We start from the raw sequence: 23,183 nt of genomic DNA, 5'->3' as shown, positions 1-23,183 counted from the left end.
CCTATTCGCCTCTATCACATCCTACCACTACACCTATCAGGTTGAGGTCAGCTTTGAAACAGAAGAACTCCTATTCGCCTCTATCACATCCTACCACTACTCCCTATCATGCCTTTCCAGGTAATCATCGCAAAAGATGGACATAGTGCACGAGATGTTACACTTTCGGGGCGATACATGTCAATTGTATTGCTCACAAAGACAGTCCGCGACTCGCTCCGCCAAAATGCAACCCTCAGAAAACCTTTCCTAAACCTCCTCCATCACATGTACCAGGCCCTGAACGCGGAACCAAAGCTTGATAAAGCTAAGTCCCGACGTCCCGACGACGATGATATTTGTTACTTCTTCACACATCGCTTCCCGAACGTGCAATTAATAACCTCTGAAGGCGGTGCAGGATTTGAGTTGGGTAACACAAACGTAGGCGTCAATGCTTCCTGTGATCGTAACATCCAAATTGCATACCGGCTGGCAAAATGCCTAAAGCCATCAACGGTGAGTGGCGGTTCTTCTTACGATTGAGTGTTCATTACCAACCACTGTTTATGCCGAAAGCTGCACCCTATAAAAAACGAATTCACCCTTCCCAGATCATCGCTACTTATATTGCCGTCCTCTTGCATGAACTTGCACACTGCCTTTTGGTCTGGTGGTCACGAGGGAACTGTCATACCCCTGATCTTGGTCCGCTCCTAAGAGAATCAGGATGCTTTATTGAGGAGGCTTTTTTGGGTGGTGTCTTGGAAGGCTGGTGGGCCAAAAATCGAGAAGGCCAATTCAAGTATTTGAGGAAAATTGTAATTGAAACACGGTCCGGCCGTTTCTTGGAACTCGGTAAGTCAATCCAATATCTGATTCATTGGCTTTGGTTCAGTGGTTTTTAGATCATATCTCTGCAACTCTTTTCTATAACCGATTCAACACGTCGACTATTTTTGTTTCATGAGAACAGTTCGCCTACCGAACCCCGCAATTTCGAGTCGAGCCAAGATTGATGCTTCGCTGGTTACATTTACAAGTGAACACGACTCATCTAAATCTTCGGAGATAGTGAGATGCCCTATAAAAAACGACACGGTGTTATTGGTTTGAAGATATGTACTTCCCGAGTAGATTTCTTGTGATTTACTTATTTACAGTCATTCATTGGTCACTTTTGCCCTGGAGACGAACATCATGCTACAAGTAAACTGAGCCCACTTGGATTGAGCGCAACTTGACACAAAAAGACACATGGTGCATAGGCGACAATGCCGACCATTCATCACGATAGATGCCGCCAGAATGTCGAGAGGCATACAGACTACTTAACCAATGCCAGGCCCCGGGAGAGAGGTGGTGACTTCCTCGACAACGACATCGTATACGACCAAGAGCTGGTGGTCATTCTCGTTGGAATCGCAGCCGTCATAGTTCGATATGGCGTCTAGGATGGTCATATCATCTTCGATAGTGTGGAGAACGAAGTAGAATAAGCTAGACACGTTACAACTCTTGCCCCCAGCACGTTAAAGCGTGCTTAGTTGAGTTACTCTCCGCACCAATATTCGATACCAAGGAACGTCGATGACTGGTGTAATAAAGCTGGGCTGCTCAGGAGCATCAACCTCCCATTCTCTGCAGATGGTAATGTACATGATGATCGAGGGTTCGTATCACAGTATGCTACTTTTGTAAATACAATAAAGGTACACTAATGTCACAATCTAATAGTTCAGTTCATTGTTCCGAGCATCCTTATAGGTATGCTCTTCGCTTGATGCCACGAACGACCTCCTTGACTACCCTCAGCCAACCAACGACTTTCTCAACCTCATCCCACGCCCCAGACGTTTGGGCTTCAATTTTCCTCAACAGCAAGCGGCGAACAATGCGCGTATCTTCATCGTCGTTCTCGGTGAGAGTCGCAGCGACGGATACGATGGAGGAGCAAGTCGACTGCATGGAAGAAATCGACGCCAAACTCGGACGCAAGGAGATGATGTTGGAATATCCAAGTAAACCAGGGGAACCCGCATCTAGATCTTGTTGCTGGACGATGTCACCATCAGCCCATTGTGCGCCCGCCTCCGACGCGCGGAGTTTGGCGAGCATTGCTTTTCGTTTCTAATATCCAAGTTCAACAACGCGACCAGCAGGAAGGAATTTGGAATGACTAACCTTAACCGCCCTTTTAATTACACGCTCAGCCCTGGTGATGAAGCTATTGGCAGACTCGATGAGTTGCTCGGCCTGCATAAATGATGATGAGCAACTGAACGAAAGATCTGATATAATGCACTCACGGAAGCCAGGCAATCTTGAACTGTTTTCAAGTCACGCCATGCAGAGTGAAGGACCAACTGTGACGTTCTCAGAGCACCATCGATGGACGCATCAAAGGCCTCCTGAGCGAGCGGGCAGTTCCTGGGCAAGGACACTTCCCTCCCCACATTGCACCTTTCCTCGTCGACGTCTAGAACCAGTTCAAGCTTGGTCTGATGTTGGACGGGAAGAACGACCCGTTTGAGCCAAGCTTTTAGCCTTGAAGTCCCCTTCTTCTCCCCCTTCTGCTCCGACTCCAATTCCTTGAGCTTGTCCTCCAACTTCTTCTTTTTCTTCAAAAGATGCTTCACTCGCGAGTCGATGGTTGATCTTGTAGAGCCGTAGTCATGACCAGATATGTCTGAAGGCGTCACTTTCTCCTCGAGTTCCTCAAGTTCACGGTTAACCTCCCAGAGGCCTGCGAGGTAAGACTTGTACATGGATGGATCGTCATTATGAACAAAGTTCTCGAGGAAGGAAGTCCAGGCTGCCGGATTCGAGCGGGAAGTCGCACTAGGATTCATATTCAGGACGTCAAGGAGAGTGGTTTGGGTCGCAACGTCGTGACGATCGTTAGCATGAGGGGAAGCAGGGACCCAATCGACTGTGTACTCAGAAAGCGTAGAAACTGCAGTTGTTTGAGAATCCTCGGAATCGCGATATCGCTTTTTGGGAGGAATGGGGCGGATACCTCTCACGGCGAGTTTGCCCCTGGCCGCATGGGACACTGCATTCCTAAGCGCGTCGATTCGCTCTGCACTCTTGCGCAGCTCTGCAATCTCCTTGAGAGCATCATTTGCCTTGTCGCGAAAATGTTGCACAAGCGTTTGGCTTTGTTGAGTAGTTTCGGTCAGGAGCTCGTCTAGTTGAGCAAGGTAAGCAGGGTCATTGTGGTGTCGACCAATAGGGGACGTTCGACGAAGGTTAGAGAGAACCAGTTGAGCTGTGACGGCCACGTCGAGAGACGAAGGAGTGTAAAGTGATGCAGTGTCGTCTTGTACAGTGATAAAGTCTGACCATCCGGAAAATGAGGCAAGTGACGCGAAGGAACCAGTTGGTTTAATGGTGTAGTTGGAAAGAGCGGAAACAGATCTCGTGTTTTCAGCATTTTCTCCAAAAGCGATGAGGAATTCGGGTTTTGCTACTTCCAAGGCCGTCAACCTATGAAAAGATCATAAATTAGACAGTCATGTTTGGAATAAGACATAACACATACCCTCGAGAGTTTTTCTGTTCGCGAACAGAACCAGTGGAATCGAAATCGAGGAAAAACATCAACAATTCGATACAATTGCCGTGTTCGGCGGCAACGTGGATACAAGTTTCGTCCCACTTGTCCTTAGCGGAAAAGGGGGCACGGAGGTCGCGGAGGAGATGTACAACAAAATTATACAAAGAAAGTGCGTGGTCTGGTTGACCAGAAAGTACAGGTGCTGATTGCGCGAGAATATGCAGTGGTGTTCGTTGTTCGTGAGTTGTGAATAGGGCCATATCGGCTCCTGCATAGTACAAAGTGTCTAGAATTTCGATGGAGGGGGATTCCACGGCGACGCAGTGATGGATGAGACTCCAGCCTTTCGAATCGGGAAGGTTTACGAGAGCGGGAACGGACATCGGATACAAGGCCGCATGCGCCGACGGAGGTAAGGGAGGAGAGAAAAGGATGGAATGAATGAAGGACAGGTCGGATGTGCGGATGGAAGAAATGAGTGTATTGGTCAACCTTGAAGTTGCTTCGTTCGTAAAGATAGAGAGTTGTGGAGGTTCGAGATCATCGGATGAAGGTGCCGCCGCGCTTGCCAAGTCTAAAATGTGCTTGGATTCCGAGAACAGCTTTCCTCGATCCGCGGACTAGACTGAGTGTCGGCAAGGCAAAAGTAACGAGGAGCAAGCGATGACTCACTTGACTTTCTTGCCGTCTATGACGACGTAAAACGGTTTCGCATAACCAAAGAATCTGAGGGTGGGCAAGAGCAAACTGAATTGATGTGCGGTGATTGCGATCCCTGAAGTCTGGGCGTGCTCCATGGGACAACTAACGGATATGAGCGCAAGGGTCAAGTGGGTACATAGGAAAACATACCAAGATCTGGACCACGTCAAGACCACCATCACGACCAGCATCTGAAAAAGGTATAGGTCAGAAAAGTAGGGTTAAATCAGAGACAAAGAATAAACCTTACACATCAAAGCTGTCGCACCGTGGCAATCCATCCCATCCACAGAAACGCAATCAGCGCTTTCCTCAAGGAGAAGACGGACAACTTCGGGCATGTTCAGCCAAGCAGCCATGCCAAGAGGTATAGTCCCGTTCATAGCGTGGTGAGGTAGGTTGAGGGTGAGTAGCGAGATATGAGGGTGATTGAGGATGACGCGTATGGCGTCTAGACGCTTGGAAGTCATGAAAGACGCGTTAAACGCGTCGAGATTCTCCCAGCTGGAAGGACAATGACTGCTCGATAACCATGTCGCGCAGAATCAAAGAGAAAAACACGTACTTGTCTCCAGCAATGGCAGACATAAGCGCCGTCTTCCCCTCAATGGTCAAGGCGTTCACGTCCGCACCTGAATGAAGAGCCTGACGAACGCCCTCATCGTCGCCCGCAGCCGCAGCGCGTTGTAGACCGAAATTTTCGAAAGAATGTTGGTTGGTGTCCATGTAAAGAAGAGATTGTCGCGAAAGGATGGAGTCAAAAGACAGTCTAAGCAAGTAAGAGTAAAAGAGAGCGAGAGAGATGCTGAATGAGACGGAGAAGTAGAAGAACGCGTTGATGACGGATTTCACGAAGCTTTCTTCTTTATAGCTCAGAAGTTCGTGATAGTGAAGGGGTGCGGGCGGAACAGTTGACGGGGGGAGGGAGAAGAAATACCGTGAGGACAAGGTAGAGGATCACCTCGAGGCTTGGGGTCGATTTGGGCCAACATAATAAATATGAGAAAAAGGGACGGAGGGACCCACCGGCGCGGAGAAAATGGGCTAAATGCAACGAGGCTTTTTGGCGGTGAAAATCCAACTGCTTGGTCCTCAATGAGCACAGGACCGAGCATGTCAATCAGAAAAGGGCAGGGGAGAGGAACAACAATTCGATTGCTTTTGGAAGCTCCGTATGTCCCAATTTTTCCCTACCGATCCTCCGCCCAATTTCGACATTTGAAAATCCCGCCTGGCCCGGGCCTCGAGGCGCACAAGCACACCGCTTTCCCTGTCAATTTCGCCGTCACCCCGTTTCCTGGAATCCTCACCCCTTTGCCCAAAAGCAAAATGCGAGCATGCGTTGGGGGAGAGACGCTGACGCTCATTGCGCGCTTGTCCGCACACTGACGAGAAAGGAAATCTGAAGGGTTAAGATATTCTTGGGACATTCTTGGAGATTTCCATGATATCGATATCGATATCTTCACTATATTACTAGTATTCAACAAGCTAGATGACATGCTGTCAATATAGATAGATGAAGGGATGGGTGTGTGTGATAAGATCGTCGTTGTCCAAACCAATCATACATACGCCCTCCAAGTTCCAACCGGCGCGAGGCTCCATAATCTAGCGTATTCCTTTCGAATAGGCGGACAAGGCCTATACCAAATGGTGAAGATCGGAGTTGGGAGTTTTCGCAAATTTACTTTGGCTCCCTGACTCACGCGACAAGATATGGAAGCGCCGGCGCTTCTTCCAATAAATCAAAGAACTTGTTTTTTTTTTGTTCACCCCCGACATATTGAATTGAATAACTGCTGCAACCCTCCTCAGAAGCGAACACGCGGGCGGACTTGATATCTGAAGCTTGAAGGAGATAATTTGGGAGACCGGTCTATGCCATATTCATCAAATTCAATTGTTGCGTGAACTGAGCACACAGTGAACACATTGGCCGAGAATATATGCAAAAAATGGTGATGAATGGGGGGTGACCCATAATATGTATTGTATGTATCGTGTTATTGTATTATGTTACATTGGAGTTGAGGGGGGAATTTAGAAGTGTAGATGGAGGTTAAAGGTAATTCGAACAGAAGAAAAGCGCGCGGATGAGATATTGATAGTCCGATCGACGAACTTGAAGAATCCCAGAGACGGAACGATAGGATAGAATTTCATGCCAATCCATCTCGTCATGGCATACATAGTCGAACGCTTTCCCATCTGCCTTCTTGCGCCGCATTACAAAAATGCGTCCCTGGCCAGCGTTCCCTAAGCAAAAATATCAGCAAACCGACAGTGGTGAGAAAGGAAACGTCTAAAAGCCCACCTTGACCTGATTGAAGTTTGCAACCGCCCTCTCTAGGTCCCATCCATTACCTGTCAAACAGTCAACAGAAAACTTGACGTTTAACCCGGTCCGTGCGATTGTCTGCAACACTAGATTACGTTGCATCTCAGGCTGTATAGGAGGTAAAAGGTAAACCAGACGTCGGCGGGGATGAATGTGGGGGAGAGGTACGTACCATGAGCGCAAGTGTGGCCTGTTGATCGACAGGCAATGACTCGAGTTCGTACAGAGCGGGCGCAGTGGCGTTTATGGCATTGATGGTGGACGAATGCTTTGACGCTGCTTGTACCAACATCGGGCCAGGCTTCCATGCTTCATGACTGGAATAACCACGAATGATCCATTGATCAGAGAGAATCACCACATCCCAGCCGTTGAGCTTCGCACTGGAAGCCGAGGAAGAAGAGAACGCATGAATATGAGCGAAGAAGTTCAGATATATGAGGAAAAAGCGAACACACCTAGACCCTTCCACAGCTGGCGCCAGGATGAACGTACGATCAAATGATCTAATACCTTCCGTACCGACTGTCCGAGACAAAAAGAACAGCACCCACGTCAATCTACATCACTCATTTTCACCAAATCCTTAACGTACCTTCCGTAAACTGCCCATGTAACGTCAACAACAACCCCATTCCTTGACCATGCGCAACAGGAAACGAATCCAAACAAAACTTCTCGGGAGGACCCCCAATGTCGTGCCTAGTTTTAGGTAGATTGGCGAGGGCTTTCACCGTTGCCTCGCCGCCGATATGCAAACTCTGCACCGCCTTGTCTAGCCCTCCAGTTATCCGGTTGAGATTTCTCGATCCACCAGCGCCTCCAGTCAACCACGTCCCCCACTCCAACTTTCTCTGATTCGGCATGTTGCGTGATGAATGGAATCCTTCAATTCTCGCGCGTATGGGTATTGCGGTGTTGGCCGAAAAGCTGAAGGTAGCCAATGGGTCGTAGGCATTGATGAGAGCCTCCCTTTGATTATCGAACATGTTGAAAAAGCTTTGTGTAGACATGAGCTCAGGACAAAAGAGCAAAGTTGAGGAAACTTACCGAACCAGAAAAGTGCTGACAATGGATCCATCAACGCCCGTAACGAAAGATGGACCCATCTCGCATGGGAATGTTGTCGATGTGGGCTTTACAACGTCAGCCTTGGTAACCGATGGCTGTGGTACGTCGAAGGATATCTGGGTGATGGCTTCCTGGTCCAGCACTTCTAACGAAGTAAATCTCCGACACAATTCGCTAATGACTCAAAGATAAGTAAAGCATCACTCTGAAAAGGCGCCTACCAACCTCTTGTAACGATCCCCACGACCGTTCTTGAATTCCAAATCCCGAATTGGGTTGTCCAGGAGTATCAACTCCCGCAAATGAACCAACTTATCCCTCCGTGTAGAAATATAGTCCAGATCCTTCCATGCACAGATATTGTTTTTTTGCAAGGAAAGGTTCGCAAGTCGAGGTAGGTATCTGCTTAGAAACGTCAAATGCACTCCGGTCATATTGTTGCCGGCGAGTGACAGCGTTTTCACCTGACAATTTGATGTAAGAAACCATAGAGAATCACCGAACAAAAGTGTCTCACCTCGGGCTTGAGTTCACTCGCAATTTTAAAGATGACCGCAGCGTCACGAGCGGATCCATTTCCGGATCCAGGTGGTGTAAGATTGTACTTCTTCACGACTTCATCCTCAATCATCGACTGAAAGATATATTAATGAGTCACGGATGTACAAAAACAGACGGAGGTGGCTGCGAAGTATAGGGTTGACAACGACTACCACGGCAAACAGCTTACCTCAAGATTCAGAAAACGTTCTTCAGGATTCCAGCGCTTTCGAACAAGTTCTCTCCAATGTTCGACCGCTTGCTTTGACTTTCCTGATGATGAGATGCGAACTGGGATGCCGGATGGTGAATTGGAGGAGATTGCGTTCCTGCGTATGCGCCCTGCCGCAGTGGGTCGTGCAGCACCGTGGATGGACAAAGGGTCAGAGGGACCAGCACGGGAAGTTGAGGTAGATATGCGTGATGAAAGCTGCGTAGATATTCGAGGGATGCGTAAGCTCCTGGTCATTCTTCTGATTAAAAGGGGGGAGGAGGGATGGCGACAGGACCGAGCAATGTGTGCGAGGTGCCCTTCCCTGTCCAGAAAGTAAGAGAAATGAGCGTTATAATTACCCTGTGGCTTGGACCGGCGCCATCTTTGAATGCGTCAATCGGGCGTATTCGGTGCGAACGAATCTTGGATGAGCCTTTCCGACCGCCAGGCTTGTCGGTTGCGTCGCGCATTGTGGCATCTCTGTCTCTGTCGATGAGACCTGCACTGCGAAGGGCGTTGGCAGCTAGTGCACGTGAGCCCGGTGCTGGAGAGGGACTGGAGAACATTGGAGTGGTGGACGTGAATGGAGCAAGAAAGGATTGGACGAAAGAGAGATTAGATGAATGCCGCAGCTGCTGTAGCTGGGCGATTGAGTGGTTGTGGTCAAGGTGTGTGGCGACAAAAGCGGACAAAAGGCAAGCGGAAAAGGCGGTGTCACTCATTTGTCACGTTCGGCTCCTTTCCCACGCACTTATGACTCGAATCAGTTATCTTCGCTATCATCCTCCACGAACAAACTAGGTCCTAAAAATTTTCCGTCAAGCTCTCGCAGCTCCGCGACTGCGATGACTGATTTATCCTGAGATCCCACTTCCAGTGGAGTTTGCACTCTCGCAATCACAGGTTCGGCCGATCTCGACACACTCTCCTCACCATCTCCAAACTCTTCGAGATAAAAGTCGTCTGTGACCCTGTCCATCTCCAGGACGACATCCCGATCTTCATCAACGTTCATTTCAAAGCCCATCTCCTCAACCATTGGCATAGACTCCGGAAGCCCAAGAATCAGACCGATGGTGCGCCATGGATCCTCTTGCTCAAACAAGCAACCATAAGCAGGCCAAGATCCAGCTCGTCGTGGTTCTAGACTAACCACAGAAGGCAACCATGAATCACCCAAATCAACTTCGTCTGACATGAAAGGCTCAGAGGTGGATGAGCTATAGTGCACCAAAGGTTCCGTCTCCGCTCGCCTTGATCGAGGAGACGACGACACTTGGAGGGCACGACCCTCTGCTGAGCTCTTTTCGGGAGGGGAGCCAGAGAAGCAAGGGGAACTGGAGCGAGGCAAAATGGATTCGTGGCCATTTTCTATTGATTCGAGCTCGGCATAACCGCTGTCGTTGAAGTCGCTCTCTTCCTCTTGCTGGTTTTCCTCGAATTCTGGTTGCACGCTCTCGTGTTTGGACGATTGATATGTTCCTCTCGACGATGTACTGTGCACAGACTCCGTGAATATATGCGCTCGTTCTCCCATATCCGTCTGCTCGTGCGTCAATGCCTCGTTCATGGTAGAAGTAACGGGTGAAGAAGACCGATTCCCATATAGTCTATAAGAGTATTGGACGCCTAAAGGAGAAGGCGTTCTCTGGAGAAAAAGTCAAGCTGCACCCATCGCGAATATGAAAAACACGCACTTGTCTCTTCTTCCCTCGAGGCGCAACTTGCTTAGGCATCGACCTCTCTGCCTCCCTGACGCTGGGGAGCCCGGCCAGATCAGGCATAGCTAAAATTCGGTCCAACATGCCCCGCAAGAACATTGCTTTGCAAGCCTCCGTTATGGAACGACAATAAAAGCAGCTGAGGACTCACGTTCTTCTATATCTAATGCATCAAGCACCTTTGACTGTCTTCGGCTGCTCCCACTTTCTCCAGAGCTCGATGTATGCGCTTCCATGAGCAGTCTCTGCTTTTTCCTAGGTGGAGGCGTCGATGTCATGGGGCTTGGTGGCTCTGGGATATGGTTCAAATGCGCATGAGCCAGTGTTATTTCCTCCTTTGCTCGAGGATCTGGCGCGTCTCTTGATAACTTGGGTGTTGATGTTTGAAGTCCCTTGGAAAGAATATTGAGACGTTGACGTCCGAAGAAACCTTTCTGTTGTCGGCCGACTACATCCCTCGTTCGTGCTTTTGCCGCATTTCTTCAAGATGGTTGGGTTAATTGTATTGGATGAATAAAAAGGGAGAGTACCGTTTTCCGCCCATGTAATTAGCGCCTGGCATGATGGTTGAAAGTAACTGCGATTAGATGAGGATGTAGCTTATAGATAAGATAAGATTACTGCCAACAAAATTTCATCGACGTTGTCCATATGACTCGGCTCAAATTACAAGAAAAGTGCACACTGATTGACTAGATACATCGATTCACGATTTCCGCTCTTTCCTTCCTCCCAACAAGACTGCCCAGTCTTTGGACACTCACTAGAAGACGACCGTACCACAGCTCTCCAAAAATGGCACAGACTATTGAGCTGGCCCAGGTTCGTCTCCTCTCTTTCTCGCTTCTCTCTACCCTCATCTCATCGCAACACAGACCGGCAAACGAGATCACCTAAAATCACTAGAGAAACAGTATCAAGATCGCTGGCAATCGGAACGTCTCTTCGAGGTCAACGCGCCTCCTCCAGCAGAGCTAGCTGGCCTCTCCTCCGCGGAAGTCAAGGCGAAATACCCGAAATGGTTCGGAAATTTTCCATACCCATACATGAATGGCAGCTTGCACTTGGGTCATGCGTTTACCATCTCCAAAATCGAGTTTGCAGCGGGGTACCAGCGGATGTTGGGCAAGCGTGTCTTATTCCCGCATGGATTCCATGTTACGGGGATGCCTATCAAGGTGCGTTTTTATGTACCTTTTTTTTACCGGCGCTGAGGATGGGTGGGGTAGGCGTCATCGGACAAAATTATTCGCGAAATGGAGTTGTTTGGACCTGATTTCGAGAATTTTGAGCAAGTGCAAGCGGCGATAGACGCGGAGGCAGAGGCGGAGAAGGAGAAGGAAGAGGCGGCGGCGGGTGACAAGAGCAAGGCGAAGAAGGGAAAGTTGGTGGCCAAGTCAACAGGACTCACCTACCAGTTCCAAATCATGGAGTCCATCGGTGTACCAAGAGCCGAGATCAAGAAGTTTGCGGATCCCTTGTATTGGTTGACCTACTTCCCTCCCATTGCCATTGTGAGTTATCATCTATTCTACATGCCACACTGCAGTTAATAAAACATCTAGAACGACAACAACGCCTTCGGCTCGCGTATAGATTGGCGAAGGTCCTTCTTGACAACAAAAGCTAATCCCTACTACGATGCCTTTGTCCGATGGCAGGTGAACAAACTGTACAAACTGGGTAAAATCAAATTTGGCGAGCGGTACACCATCTACAGCCCCAAGGATGGACAACCATGTATGGATCACGATCGTCAGGATGGAGAAGGTTTTGGACCACAGGAATATACCGGTATCAAGATGGAGGTGGTCGAATGGAGTCCTTCGGCCAAGGCTGCGATCGAAGGCAAGGTCGGTGAACGCAAGGCCTTCTTGGTAGCAGCGACTCTGCGTCCTGAAACTATGTGAGTCTCTCGAGCCTTCTATCTTTGACAACTTCTAAAGAAAGCAGGTACGGCCAAACCAACTGCTTCGTTGGAACGTCGATTAAATATGGACTGTTCGCCGTCAACGACAAGGAGGCTTTCGTCTGCACTTTGCGAGCTGCTCGCAACATGGCTTTCCAGGGGACTATCACGCCACGGGGACACATCGAACAACTAGCTGAGCTGGACGGAGCCAAGATCGTCGGGACCAGGATCAAAGCGCCCTACGCGATCAACCCCGAGGTCTACGTCTTACCAATGGATAACGTCCTAGCTACCAAAGTGTGTATCTTACAATCCACATCACTTGAACGCGAGCTAACACAAGAAATAGGGAACGGGCGTCGTCACATCCGTACCCTCCGATTCACCAGACGACTACCAGACCCTAATGGACCTCCGCAAAAAGACCGAATTCTACAAAATCGAGCCTGCATGGGCATCCATTGACCCCGTCCCCGTCATCTCCACACCGACCTACGGCGACATGACGGCACCCGCCATCGTCAAGCAGCTAAAGATCCAGTCTCAAAAAGATACGAAACAGCTGGCTGAGGCGAAGGAGATTGCGTACAAGGAGGGTTTTTATAACGGGACCATGTTAGTTGGGGAGTACAAGGGCGAAAGCGTGCAGGATGCGAAGCCGAAGGTTAGAGAGGCGATGATCAAGGCTGGTGTGGCATTTGCGTACGCTGAGCCAGAAGGACTGGTCATTTCACGGAGTGCGGATGAGTGTGTTGTCGCCCTGATGGATCAGTGGTATTTGGATTATGGAGAGCCTGTTTGGAGGGCGCAGACTGAAGGGTAAGGTTTTTCCCCGCATTTTGTTTTGTGCCTTGGAACTGATGAAAGAAAAGGTTGTTGGCCAAGATGAATACCTACTCCCAAGAGACACGACATGCGTTTGAAAAGACCCTAGCGTGGTTGAACAAGTGGGCTTGTGCGCGGACGTATGGTTTGGGTTCGGAGTTGCCCTGGGATCGTCATTTCTTGGTGGAATCCTTGAGTGACTCTACGATTTACATGAGCTATTACACGGTCGCACAGTTGCTGCATGGTACGCTCGCTTTTCCCTCTTGAAAAACACAGTTGCGTCTAACTACTATCACAGAAGGCAGCATTGACGGAAGCAAACCTGGCCCATTGGGTATCATTCCCGGGCAGATGACCGACGAAATCTGGGAATATATCTTCTGCAACGGGCCCTTCCCATCCCCAGCTCCCCTACCCAAAGAAAAAGTAGACGCCCTCAAACACGAATACGAGTTCTTCTACCCTTTCGACATTCGTTCCTCAGCAAAGGACCTCGTACCCAACCACCTAACTTTCGCGCTGTACAACCACGCTGCGCTATTCCCTGAGGACAAGTGGCCTCTGAGCATGCGGACGAACGGGCACTTGATGTTGAATGGAAAGAAGATGTCAAAGAGTACGGGGAATTCGTTGACGTTACGCGAGGCTATTGAGAAGTTTGGTGCGGATGCGACAAGGTTGAGTTTGGCGGACGCTGGGGACGGTCTGGAGGATGCGAATTTCGAGGAGAAGACGGCGAATGCGAATATTCTTAGGGTGCATACTTTGTTGGGATGGTGTGAGGTAGGTTTTACCTTCTCGGTTTACATTGCTCTGGTTGACATTTCTTTTTCACAGGAAATTGTCAACGACCACGCTAACCTCCGGTCTGGACCTCGAAATTACCATGACGAGGTCTTCGAGCAAGAGGTCAATGAGCTGATCAACATTACCCATAGTCATTACGAAGCGTTCGTCCCTTATCCCTCCCACCGTCTGCTACCCTTACCCGTTTCCACAGAACAAATTACAAAGACGCCCTAAAGTACGGATTCTACGAGCTGCAGAGCGCGCGAGATTGGTACCGCGAAGTGACCTCAGACGTCGGCATGCACGCAGATCTAATCCCCAACTGGATCCGCATCGCAGCCCTGCTAGTCACACCCATCGCACCTCACTTTGCCGAACACATCTGGTCAGGCATCCTGAAGAACCCCCAATCCATCCAGCTCGCCTTGTGGCCTACACCCTCCAAACCCGTAGACCGTACGCTGATCGAAGCAGGGAGCTACATGCGCGAGACGATCAAGACGATCCGCGATGCCGAGGTGTCGTTGTTGAAGATGATGAGCAAGGTTAAAGGCAAGAAGGCGCCGACGGAGTCGATGTTTGATCCTAAGAAGCCGAAGGCTGTTAGGATTTATGTGGCGACGACGTTCCCTGAGTGGCAGAATACCTGCGTTCAGGTTATCAAGGATTCATACGATGAGGTTGCGGATAAGGTGGACGATGCAAAGGTCAAGCAACTGCTGACAGGGAATGGGCTGATAAAGGATAAGCGCGTTATGCCATTCATTCAGGCATTCAAGGTTAGAACATCTTTTTTTGGCCAATCCGGGATTACTAACGGTCTTTTGCTTCGCAGAAACGAATGTCGCAATTTGGCGCCCAGACAGCCTTCCGTCGTGCCCTGCCCTTCTCAGAGAGCGCCGTTCTAACCGAGATACTGCCGTACCTGAAGAAGTCTTTGAATCTTGTGGACGTTGAGGTCTTGTCGGTTGATGAAGCGAGGCAAAAAGAGGGCGAGGCTGGATACACGAAGAACATCATTGATACTTCAGAACCTGGAAGCCCAGCGTTTGAATACCGCAATGTATGATAGAAAGCAATACCCCTCGTTATTATAATCTTTTGTTCTCTGCTGCTGAATTTACAATAGTCACATGAAGGAAATTGAAAGGTTAAACTCGAAAGTACTACTTTCCAAGGGTCCAATTAATTATGGTAGCTGCTCCCGAGCCTCTTGGTAGCAAGACTTGACTATGTCAATCTGTTCTTTTCCTTGACTCTCTTCCTCCTTCAACAATTCCTTCTTCGCGTAATTTGCTCAGACGCAGTACAATCACTTGCGGATAACGAAAATATGAACGGAGATTCAGGGACCCCAAGGTCATTCTTGACTGCTAAGGGGGACGCGCCCAAGCAGTTTTCAGCTGCATGCGTCTAGGAGGAATTTGATGAGTGTAGGATCTTGGGATGTGCTGTCGCAGAGATCATCGCCTGTGGGGCTGGAGGGTAAGAGAAGGACGATGACAAGTTGGATACGTATTAAGTCGAGTTGCCTATAGCGCATGTGGCTTTCTTGAGGGACTCCGGCTTGGGGCATGCCAGTGGCCAGCAAGGTAAGCTTCATCTGTGAACAGGACGTAATTTCCGCGTTAATTATTGCAAGGCAAGCCCTGAAATTCATTAATGTCACTCAGATCACAACCAACGCGTCTCGAAGGACGTCGCGCCCACATCCAACAACCTTCTCAACACATTTTGCAGATATGGTACTCCTTCTCCGAAACGTTCTCATTGCCCCTCCTCACCAGGTCCAACCCCGACAAGACCCCAGACTGACTTGAAAGAGCTCTTCGAACAACTTGAACATCCCGTACCTTATCGACGTTGTATCTCGAGGCCCGTCTGGGTGACATCTTGATCCCAGTCCAAATGAAATGTTGAAGTCCAAACTCCTGGTATGGATGATGTTGTTCGCAGTTACTAATATCCACTGCATCTCGCCGACCGACATTCTTCGACAAACACTTCTCTAATAAAGCAATCCTCAAGCGGGTGGTACACATTCCATCCCTATCACGAATTCTAGCGGAAACTGTAGATTCAGCGCTTGAACGTGTAAAAGATGCCCTTCCACCTCCCGACTACGCTTTCATAACAGCCAAGCAAAGAAAGTACGCCGAAGAGCTCCAAAGAACTGACTCGGTAGACACCGAGAAAGGAGTTGCTGCCCTTTTGCAAGCAACAACCGGGACCTTCTGCCCATATGTGGCTTCAACGCTACTCCTGCATCCTGATGCTGTACCAGAATGGCAAACTCTCATATGTTACTCCTCGGACGTTTCCTCCGAGTCAAGTTATGCAAACACTGTGGACGGCGAACTTTTTTTTCGGAGATCATCAACCATTGAAATGGTTGAACGAAACATGAATGCAATATTAGAATAGATGGACGGGGCCACTCGCGAGTTTATCAAAAAGATGCGGGCAGATGGAACGCCGTTAACAACTTTTCAGTTGAAGAGTCTGACTGTAACTCCTTTCAGCGTAATGGACGATGTTACCAAAATGACAGAGTTTTCTTGGGAGCGTTGCGAATCCAACCCGTGCACAGACCGTAATCACAAGACAGGAAGGGATCAAGCTGCGAAAATTGTTGTTGGACGTGATGCAGTGCATCCCCCGTGGAATCTCCTTGTGCGTTCCGTTACATCTTGTATTTAACATTCTGTTCATCATATTGTTAAAGGCTCCACGAATTGACCACCTAAAAACACAAACTACCCCAGTTGCAATGGCAGGTACCTCGACATTGGCACCATCAATTGCATCAAATTGTGGTGAGAAACGTAGAAGACCTGATAGCGGGGTCTTCTCCATGGAACCCTCAATCACACCTGCCCCTCTGAAGTGCAGTAAGCGACAAAAATTTGATGATGTTAATTTGAGCGATGATTCAAGCGACGCGACCTATGAGGATCCCAGTGGCGCAATCGATCAGGATCCCAGAACCAGGGACACAACGGCACTTTCCTTTGTCCAGCAGGTAACAGTACAAAATTCTGCCAAAATAATGTTAATATCAAATTTCACAGGTCTGGGCACAAGCTACAAGAGTTAACACGTCAGTTGTCGTGCTTCACTCTGGTAACCATGAAGTTATCGGCATACGTCACCGAAGTTCGCAGACGCTGTACGTATCCGATGTTATCATACCTTACCAATGTGTTAATCCTGGATACAGGAAAATTCATGTTGGCATTATTATTGCTGCTGTCCAAGATGCAATGGATCACATGGAACAAGATGACAAATATGCCACTGATGGTGGCCAGAGTAAAGGTGGCCATGGAGCAGGCCGTTCTGGAGCAAGTGGCCTTGAACACAGCAGGGATAAAGGTGTTGCTGCTGAAAGACTGGACATTGAGGTATGTATGTTTGCTTTGGCAATGTCAACTGCCAATGATGTTGATGACCACCAGAAAATTATAGATGTCTCCAGCCACTGTGATCTTATACACCTCTATCTCCAGTATGGAGTGTACAACTCTCCCATTCTGGCATCATTCATTCGCTCCTTGCCTTTGAATATCTCACCAAACAGTCCCCCATTTTCTCCATGCCACTGCACTGATGGAAGTCAATGTATGACCATTGTCATCACTTCAGAAATTGGACAAGGTGCAACTGGCATAGCCCTCCGTGGCACCCTCAAGCCAAAAAGCATGGAAGGAACACTGGATGCTGTTGTGAAGCTTGCATTTGATGGTCAACAGCGGGATTCCCTTAAGAGTGAATATGAACTTTATTGTCTTGTTATCGTCTTCTGAAGTCCAAAGGCGTTCATCGAGGCATCACACCAACCATTGGTTTCTTCAATGACCTTGAAGATTCTGCATGCACACTTGTTATGCTTTATGCAGGTGTTCTGATCTCTATGCTGGCTCCAGGATGTATGCTGTCAACTTCTGACTAGTAAGTTTTGTGACTTGATCGAGACTTGTCCCTCCAGTACTAAATGTTTACTCCTGAATAGTGATTCAGCTATGTCAACATTGGAGGCCATCCATCACACAGGTATCATCCACGATGATATTCGGCCGGAAAATATCCTCATCAGTGACTTCAGAGTTACAATCATTGACTTTGGGCATGCAAGGCGATGCAATATTGAAGAGGCTAAGGATATAGAACGCAATCTATTCTTCAAGGCTCAGCAGGTGAGAATCAGTAGAGAACAATGTCGTGGTGTACTTCAGTAATTATGTTGTTCGTCACAAGCTTAAATTATGATTAATTATGCCCTTCGTTGCTAGTTGACACATTCCCCGGCTCAACGTTGACACCGTAACCAGGCTTTATCACACCAGCCACCGACGATGTTCCTTGGTATCGGATATTGGCGCACAGACTGACTCGATTAAGAACGCTTAAACGTGCTGGGTCGTAACCAGAGGGGGCAACAGTTGTAACGCCTCTTGTAGTGAACATCAACCTTCCATTCCCTTGGAATATCCAGGTAGACCAGGGGAACCCGTATCTAAATCTTGTTGCTGAAAGATCTCACCATCAGTTCATTGTGCGCCCGCCTCCGACGCACGGAGTTTGGCGAGCATTGCTTTCGTTTCTCTTATGCCAGTTCAACAACACGACCAGCAGGAAATAATTTGGGATGACTAACCTTGACCGCCCTTTTGATTACACGCTCAATCCTAGTTGATGAGTTGCTCGGATAAATGAAGATGAGCGGCTGTATGAAAGGTTTGATTTAATGTACTCACGGAAGCCACGCAATCTTGAACTGTTTCCAAGTCACGCCATGCAGAGTGAAGGACCAGCTGTGACGTTCTCAGAGCACCACTGATGGACGCATCAAAGGCCTCCTGAGCGGTAAAGCAGTTCCTGGGCAGGGATATTTCCGTCACTGCATGGCACCTTTCTCGTCAACGTCGAGAACCAATTCTAGCTTGGTCTGATGTTGGACGGGAAGAACGACCCGTTTAAGCCAAGCTTTGAGCCTTGAGGTTCCCTTGTTCTCCCCTTCTGCTGCAACTCTAATTCCTTGAGCTTTCTTTGAGAGATGCATCACCCGCGAGTCGATGGTTGATCTCGTAGAGCCATAGTCTTGGCCGTCAGTGTCTGAAGGCGTCGCTTTTTCCTCGAGTTCCTCAAGTTCACGATCAACCTCCCAGAGGCCCACGAGGTAAACTTTGTACATAGATGGGTCGTCATTATGAACGAGGAAGGAAAGTCCAGGCTGCCGGATTAGAGGGGGAAGTTGCACTTGGATTCATAGGTGGTTTGAGTTGCAACGTCACGACGATCGTTAACATGAGGGGAAGCAGCTGGGTACTAGGAAGGTGTAGAAACTGCAGTTGTTTGAGAATCCTCGGAATCGTGATACCGATTCTTGGAAGGCATGGGGCGGATCTCTCCCACGGTAAGTTTCCCTGTAGCCGCATGGGAAACGGCGTTCCTCAGTGCGTCGATTCGTTCTGAACTCTTGCGCCGCTCTGCGATCTCCTTGAGGGCATCCTTTGCCTTATCGCGAAAATGTTGCACAAGAGTTTGGCTTTGTTGAGTAATTTCAATCAGGAGCTCCTCTAGTTGAGGAAGGTAAGCCGGATCATGGTGGTGCCGACCAATAGGGGACGTTCGACGAAGGTTAGAGAGGACCATTTGAGTTGTGACAGCCACGTCAAGAGACGAAGGGCTAGGAAGTTCTGGCAGAGTACCGCGTGCACGACAAAATGCTGCGTCTGGGCTGATCAAGAGTGGCGGCCGTGGGTTGATACAATGGTATCGCAGGTTTTTCCCTTTCAGCCATATACACATCATATGTGTGTTTCTATCGGATTTGATCAATCGTCATACAAAAAGGGAAAAGATGTAACATGTTGTGGAACTCACCTTCCCAGGAACGGCCTTAAACCCAAGTGCAAAGCGGTCAGGTGCACGGTGCAACTTCACACGTATACTGAGAACATTAGAAAGGCGGTTAACTTGTCCATCAAGTAGTCCGTGAACCTCACAGCCGCCGCCTTTAACATCGTAAACGCGGTGACAGCATAACCTGAATGCTCTTTGGGCACCTGCCTCGTCTTCGGCATCGAAGAAAGAACGAAGCTTAAGTAGGAGACGGCGTAAAGCGATGACGGAGAAACTGTCGGCGCCGACATGTTCGTGGAAGTTAAACAAGATACCAAGACTGGAGCGTCTATGAGCTTGTCTTCGTATTTGGCACGTGAGGTCTCGCTATTGCTAGCTGTCCAGTCGACAGTAGAAGATTCCAAACGCTCGTACTCTGTTCGTCAAAAGTAGGGTTTTTGGGAGGTGGGATGCTGAAAGTTGATGTTCAAAGAACAACGAAGTTTCCAGCTGTTTGCAAAATCATAGACCATTTCCGGCTTTCGTTCGTCGGTCCAAGTTTGTGAACAAGCTGTCGAGAAGGCTCCTGGGAGAGCGAGCACATACTCCACAGTTAAATAAGACGCGGATTTGGCTTCTGTGACACGACAGCTAATGGTGGGGAGGGCGTCGGTGGAGGCGGAGGGACTGTAAAAAGCCTCAAGCTTTTGACCCAACTTCAAGAACTCAACGTTCAACCTTGGTTTGAGCCTTGAGGCACGATGGTTATGTTGCCAAGATGTTGCATGCGTGCACAATCGAGAGCAAACGGGATTTGAAAACTCTCCGGAAACTCCATGGAGTTCGTAGAGTCAGGTGATTCCCGATCGAGCTATCACATGACTTCTAGACGACGCGTCAAGGCGAGTCTAGCAGCACGGTGTTACGATCCCTCAATTTGCAACAACTATACATTCATAATTCGTACCTAAATGGGGTATCTTACAATGTAGAATATCAATCACCTTCTCTTGGTAGCGAGCGAGGTGAGCGGGTGGCCAGAGACGGAAATTGGTCGACGACCTCGGTTGTATTTTTTGAAGAAACAAACGACAGAGTTTTCTCAAAACACGCCTTGCACATTTGGTCGGTGCACGACCCTGCAGCAACATGAGTGCACGGCGCCTTGACGCAGCGTGCCTTGATTGTCTTCTCTGAAGATGGCGGGAGAGGAAGGCCCTCTTAAGGCCCACTCTGCATAACGGTTCGACAGGCGGTGGGATGAGACGAAGCGCAGGGTTGAGCCATGGAGGATCCTTGAGGCCGCATGTGAAGAGGGACATCTGGCAGAGGAATAGCGACGACAGGAACGGGCGGGGTGAAGCGCTCGCCACTCGCCAGGAACCTACGCGAGAGGTCACGTTTGGCTATCACGTTCAATGCCGCGTGACTCTATGGACTCTCTGAAATTCTGGACTCCCGGACGGTTTTCAAATCCCATTTATTCTGGCACAATCTACTTCCCATCACCGCAAAATGTCAAAACTGCTGACTAAGCAGCAATTTGAATCAATCCCACCGGCATATAAAGTTTGTATAAAGTCAATGTCGACGAGTCAAGTCGCTAACCTCACTTCGCCATATGGCAGGAAGGAACAAACGCCAAGATGGGTCGCTGGCTGAGGGAAACCATTCCTTCGACGTCAATGGTGACAACCACGACACGAGACCACAAGTTGGACGAACGCCTCTTCCTAAACTGCAGCTGTTCATTATTTCCTCAATCCAATTCGCGGAACCGATCACAGCTCTGGTCATTTACCCTTTCATAAACCAATTCGTGCGAGACACAGGAATAACAAGAGGCGATGAACGAAAAACGGGCTATTACGCAGGAGTCATCGTAAGATTTTCCTTGTGGTGTCGAAATGTTTTCAACTGGCCATGACTTCCAGGAATCTGTGTTCTTCTTGGCAGAGATGTTGACCGTTTTCCAGTGGGGCTGGCTATCAGATCGTTACGGACGCAAGCCGGTATTATTGCTAGGCCCACTTGGCCTCTCGTGTGCTATGCTTGGGTTTGGCCTATCCAGGTCTTTCTGGTCACTTGTCACGTATCGATGCCTCCAAGGAGTTTTTAATGGCAACATTGGTATATCTCTGTCATATAAATCGCTCCCCATCGCTGAGCCTTTTTCCAGGAGTTTCAAAAAGCGTCACAGCAGAGGTAAGATTAGTGGCCTTTTTATTCGCATCTTCATAGTGACATTTCTGATAGATCACGGACGCAAGCAACATTGCTGATGCCTTTGCACTTGTTCCAATTATGTGGAGCGTAGGGGTCACCATCGCGTGCGCTTCAGTTGCTTATCGTCTGTCAACATCCTGCTCACTGCTTCTATGATAGACCAATAATGGGTGGTGTATTGAGCTATCCAGCCGATCGCTGGCCAGACACCTTGGGGCGTATCAAAATTCTTCAAACTCATCCTTACTTCCTGCCATGCGCATCCGCGTCTTTTCTTGCCTTTTGTGCTTTTGTGATTGCCTTTGCAGCGCTCAAGGAGGTTTGTTTCTTTTCCATTTACTAAAAATTGTTGATATCGATATTGTTCAGACCCTGCCGACTGCCGTTGGTCGGCAGAAACTCCTTCGATTGAAAAGCCGTCTACTTCGACGGACAACGAAAGATAAACAAGGGTACTTCCCAACGACGAGTCTCAATGGAGTAAACAATAATCAAAACTACGGAGCTATAAACTCTCTTGACTCCTCTACGTCAACGCTACTTGCCGGCGAGGATGCACATCCAGGGTGTCTAACCGCCACTCAACAACCGCCACCTCTTCGTGCATTCCTCGTCCGACCACTTCTTTTGACTTTCCTCAACTACGCCCTCCTGGCATTCACCGAAATGAGCAATGCCGCTTTGCTGCCATTGATGTACTCTACATCGATCCCTCTCGGAGGACTTGGTTTGGACCCATTCAGAATCGGTTCTATCTTGGGCGTCTACGGTTTTATCAATGCAATCATACAGCTCAACTTTCTCGGCCGCATAATCAGAAAATTCGGCCCTCGCACCGTGTACATCGCATCTTATGCATGCCTTTTTGTATGTCTGGGATCATACCCGGTCATGAAGTTCTTTGCTCTCAAAGCCGGGAAGGTAGACAGGAACGTCGCCATTGTCATGGTCATCCAACTTGCATTCCAGACTGCGATATTTGCGGCGTACGGTGAGGCACTCCCCGTCAAACCAATGTCACGTTCAGTTGAGCTCATTTATTTACAGGATCCATGCAGATTATGGTCGTCCAAAACGCACCAGAGGCCGGTTTGGGTGCTACAAACGGCATAGGACAGATGGTAGCGTCTGGCATGCGAGCATTTGCTCCCAGCGTCGCTTCCTCTTTATTCTCAATATCGTTACAGCGCAATCTTGCAGGAGGAAATTTCGTTTACTTCTTCCTACTTGGTGTCACTCTAGTCGGCATTCGGTGCTCCTTGCTGCTACCAAAACTAGGAAGGACAGTGCACCAGTGACAAGCTATCGGGCATCTCCCACTGCTTCAACAAGCAGAGGACAAACAGGAATTGAGAGGACCTCCAACGCGGTGATTAACCTTAAATTTTCAACTACATTAACTTTGGGAATAAAATGGGATATATGTATATGCACGGAATGAATCATGGCAAGGAATA

The 23,183-nt window shown here is 48.8% G+C and overlaps 8 protein-coding genes across 8 annotated transcripts; 3 read left to right on the top strand and 5 right to left on the bottom strand.

Annotated features, from left to right (window-relative positions):
• Positions 1–108: 108 nt before the first annotated feature.
• On the top strand, positions 109–1,433 carry LACBIDRAFT_326772 (uncharacterized protein; the record flags this gene model as incomplete). Its single annotated transcript, XM_001880796.1, has 4 exons — positions 109–498; positions 594–837; positions 956–1,053; positions 1,248–1,433. 4 exons carry the CDS (start codon positions 109–111, stop codon positions 1,431–1,433), a joined length of 918 nt encoding a protein of 305 aa, XP_001880831.1.
• Positions 1,434–1,740: 307 nt separating this feature from the next.
• LACBIDRAFT_296947 (uncharacterized protein) lies at positions 1,741–4,966 on the bottom strand (the record flags this gene model as incomplete). Its single annotated transcript, XM_001880568.1, has 8 exons — positions 1,741–2,109; positions 2,164–2,235; positions 2,289–3,468; positions 3,524–4,158; positions 4,211–4,342; positions 4,391–4,431; positions 4,491–4,744; positions 4,806–4,966. 8 exons carry the CDS (start codon positions 4,964–4,966, stop codon positions 1,741–1,743), a joined length of 2,844 nt encoding a protein of 947 aa, XP_001880603.1.
• Positions 4,967–6,469: 1,503 nt separating this feature from the next.
• On the bottom strand, positions 6,470–8,661 carry LACBIDRAFT_296945 (uncharacterized protein; the record flags this gene model as incomplete). Its single annotated transcript, XM_001880567.1, has 9 exons — positions 6,470–6,499; positions 6,558–6,689; positions 6,754–6,964; positions 7,040–7,106; positions 7,177–7,580; positions 7,632–7,826; positions 7,878–8,116; positions 8,170–8,286; positions 8,383–8,661. The coding sequence occupies 9 exons, from the start codon at positions 8,659–8,661 to the stop codon at positions 6,470–6,472; spliced, it is 1,674 nt and encodes a 557-aa protein (XP_001880602.1).
• Positions 8,662–8,669: 8 nt separating this feature from the next.
• Positions 8,670–8,972, bottom strand: LACBIDRAFT_296944 (uncharacterized protein; the record flags this gene model as incomplete). Its single annotated transcript, XM_001880566.1, has 1 exon — positions 8,670–8,972. One exon carries the CDS (start codon positions 8,970–8,972, stop codon positions 8,670–8,672), a length of 303 nt encoding a protein of 100 aa, XP_001880601.1.
• Positions 8,973–9,169: 197 nt separating this feature from the next.
• On the bottom strand, positions 9,170–10,689 carry LACBIDRAFT_296943 (uncharacterized protein; the record flags this gene model as incomplete). The annotated part of the gene is made up of 4 exons (XM_001880565.1): positions 9,170–10,054; positions 10,104–10,228; positions 10,279–10,607; positions 10,658–10,689. The coding sequence occupies 4 exons, from the start codon at positions 10,687–10,689 to the stop codon at positions 9,170–9,172; spliced, it is 1,371 nt and encodes a 456-aa protein (XP_001880600.1).
• A 233-nt stretch (positions 10,690–10,922) lies between these two features.
• Positions 10,923–14,803, top strand: LACBIDRAFT_294126 (uncharacterized protein; the record flags this gene model as incomplete). The annotated part of the gene is made up of 12 exons (XM_001880795.1): positions 10,923–10,949; positions 11,003–11,305; positions 11,357–11,641; positions 11,693–12,033; positions 12,081–12,336; positions 12,389–12,858; positions 12,912–13,111; positions 13,166–13,650; positions 13,705–13,817; positions 13,868–14,435; positions 14,492–14,719; positions 14,786–14,803. The coding sequence occupies 12 exons, from the start codon at positions 10,923–10,925 to the stop codon at positions 14,801–14,803; spliced, it is 3,294 nt and encodes a 1,097-aa protein (XP_001880830.1).
• Positions 14,804–15,083: 280 nt separating this feature from the next.
• Positions 15,084–18,047, top strand: LACBIDRAFT_326769 (uncharacterized protein; the record flags this gene model as incomplete). The annotated part of the gene is made up of 11 exons (XM_001880794.1): positions 15,084–15,141; positions 15,195–15,248; positions 15,330–15,541; positions 15,613–16,047; positions 16,081–16,329; positions 16,382–16,678; positions 16,728–17,060; positions 17,166–17,424; positions 17,556–17,607; positions 17,669–17,852; positions 17,988–18,047. 11 exons carry the CDS (start codon positions 15,084–15,086, stop codon positions 18,045–18,047), a joined length of 2,193 nt encoding a protein of 730 aa, XP_001880829.1.
• A 506-nt stretch (positions 18,048–18,553) lies between these two features.
• On the bottom strand, positions 18,554–20,822 carry LACBIDRAFT_326768 (uncharacterized protein; the record flags this gene model as incomplete). Its single annotated transcript, XM_001880564.1, has 6 exons — positions 18,554–18,889; positions 19,072–19,345; positions 19,368–19,480; positions 19,543–19,849; positions 20,107–20,332; positions 20,486–20,822. 6 exons carry the CDS (start codon positions 20,820–20,822, stop codon positions 18,554–18,556), a joined length of 1,593 nt encoding a protein of 530 aa, XP_001880599.1.
• Between the last annotated feature and the right edge of the window lie 2,361 nt (positions 20,823–23,183).

The sequence above is a fragment of the Laccaria bicolor genome, genomic scaffold (genome assembly GCF_000143565.1).
Source record: "Laccaria bicolor S238N-H82 LACBIscaffold_11 genomic scaffold, whole genome shotgun sequence".
NCBI classification, from domain to species: domain Eukaryota; kingdom Fungi; phylum Basidiomycota; class Agaricomycetes; order Agaricales; family Hydnangiaceae; genus Laccaria; species Laccaria bicolor.
Note: the sequence above shows the minus strand (reverse complement) of the source record. Positions and strands in the feature narration are given on the sequence as shown.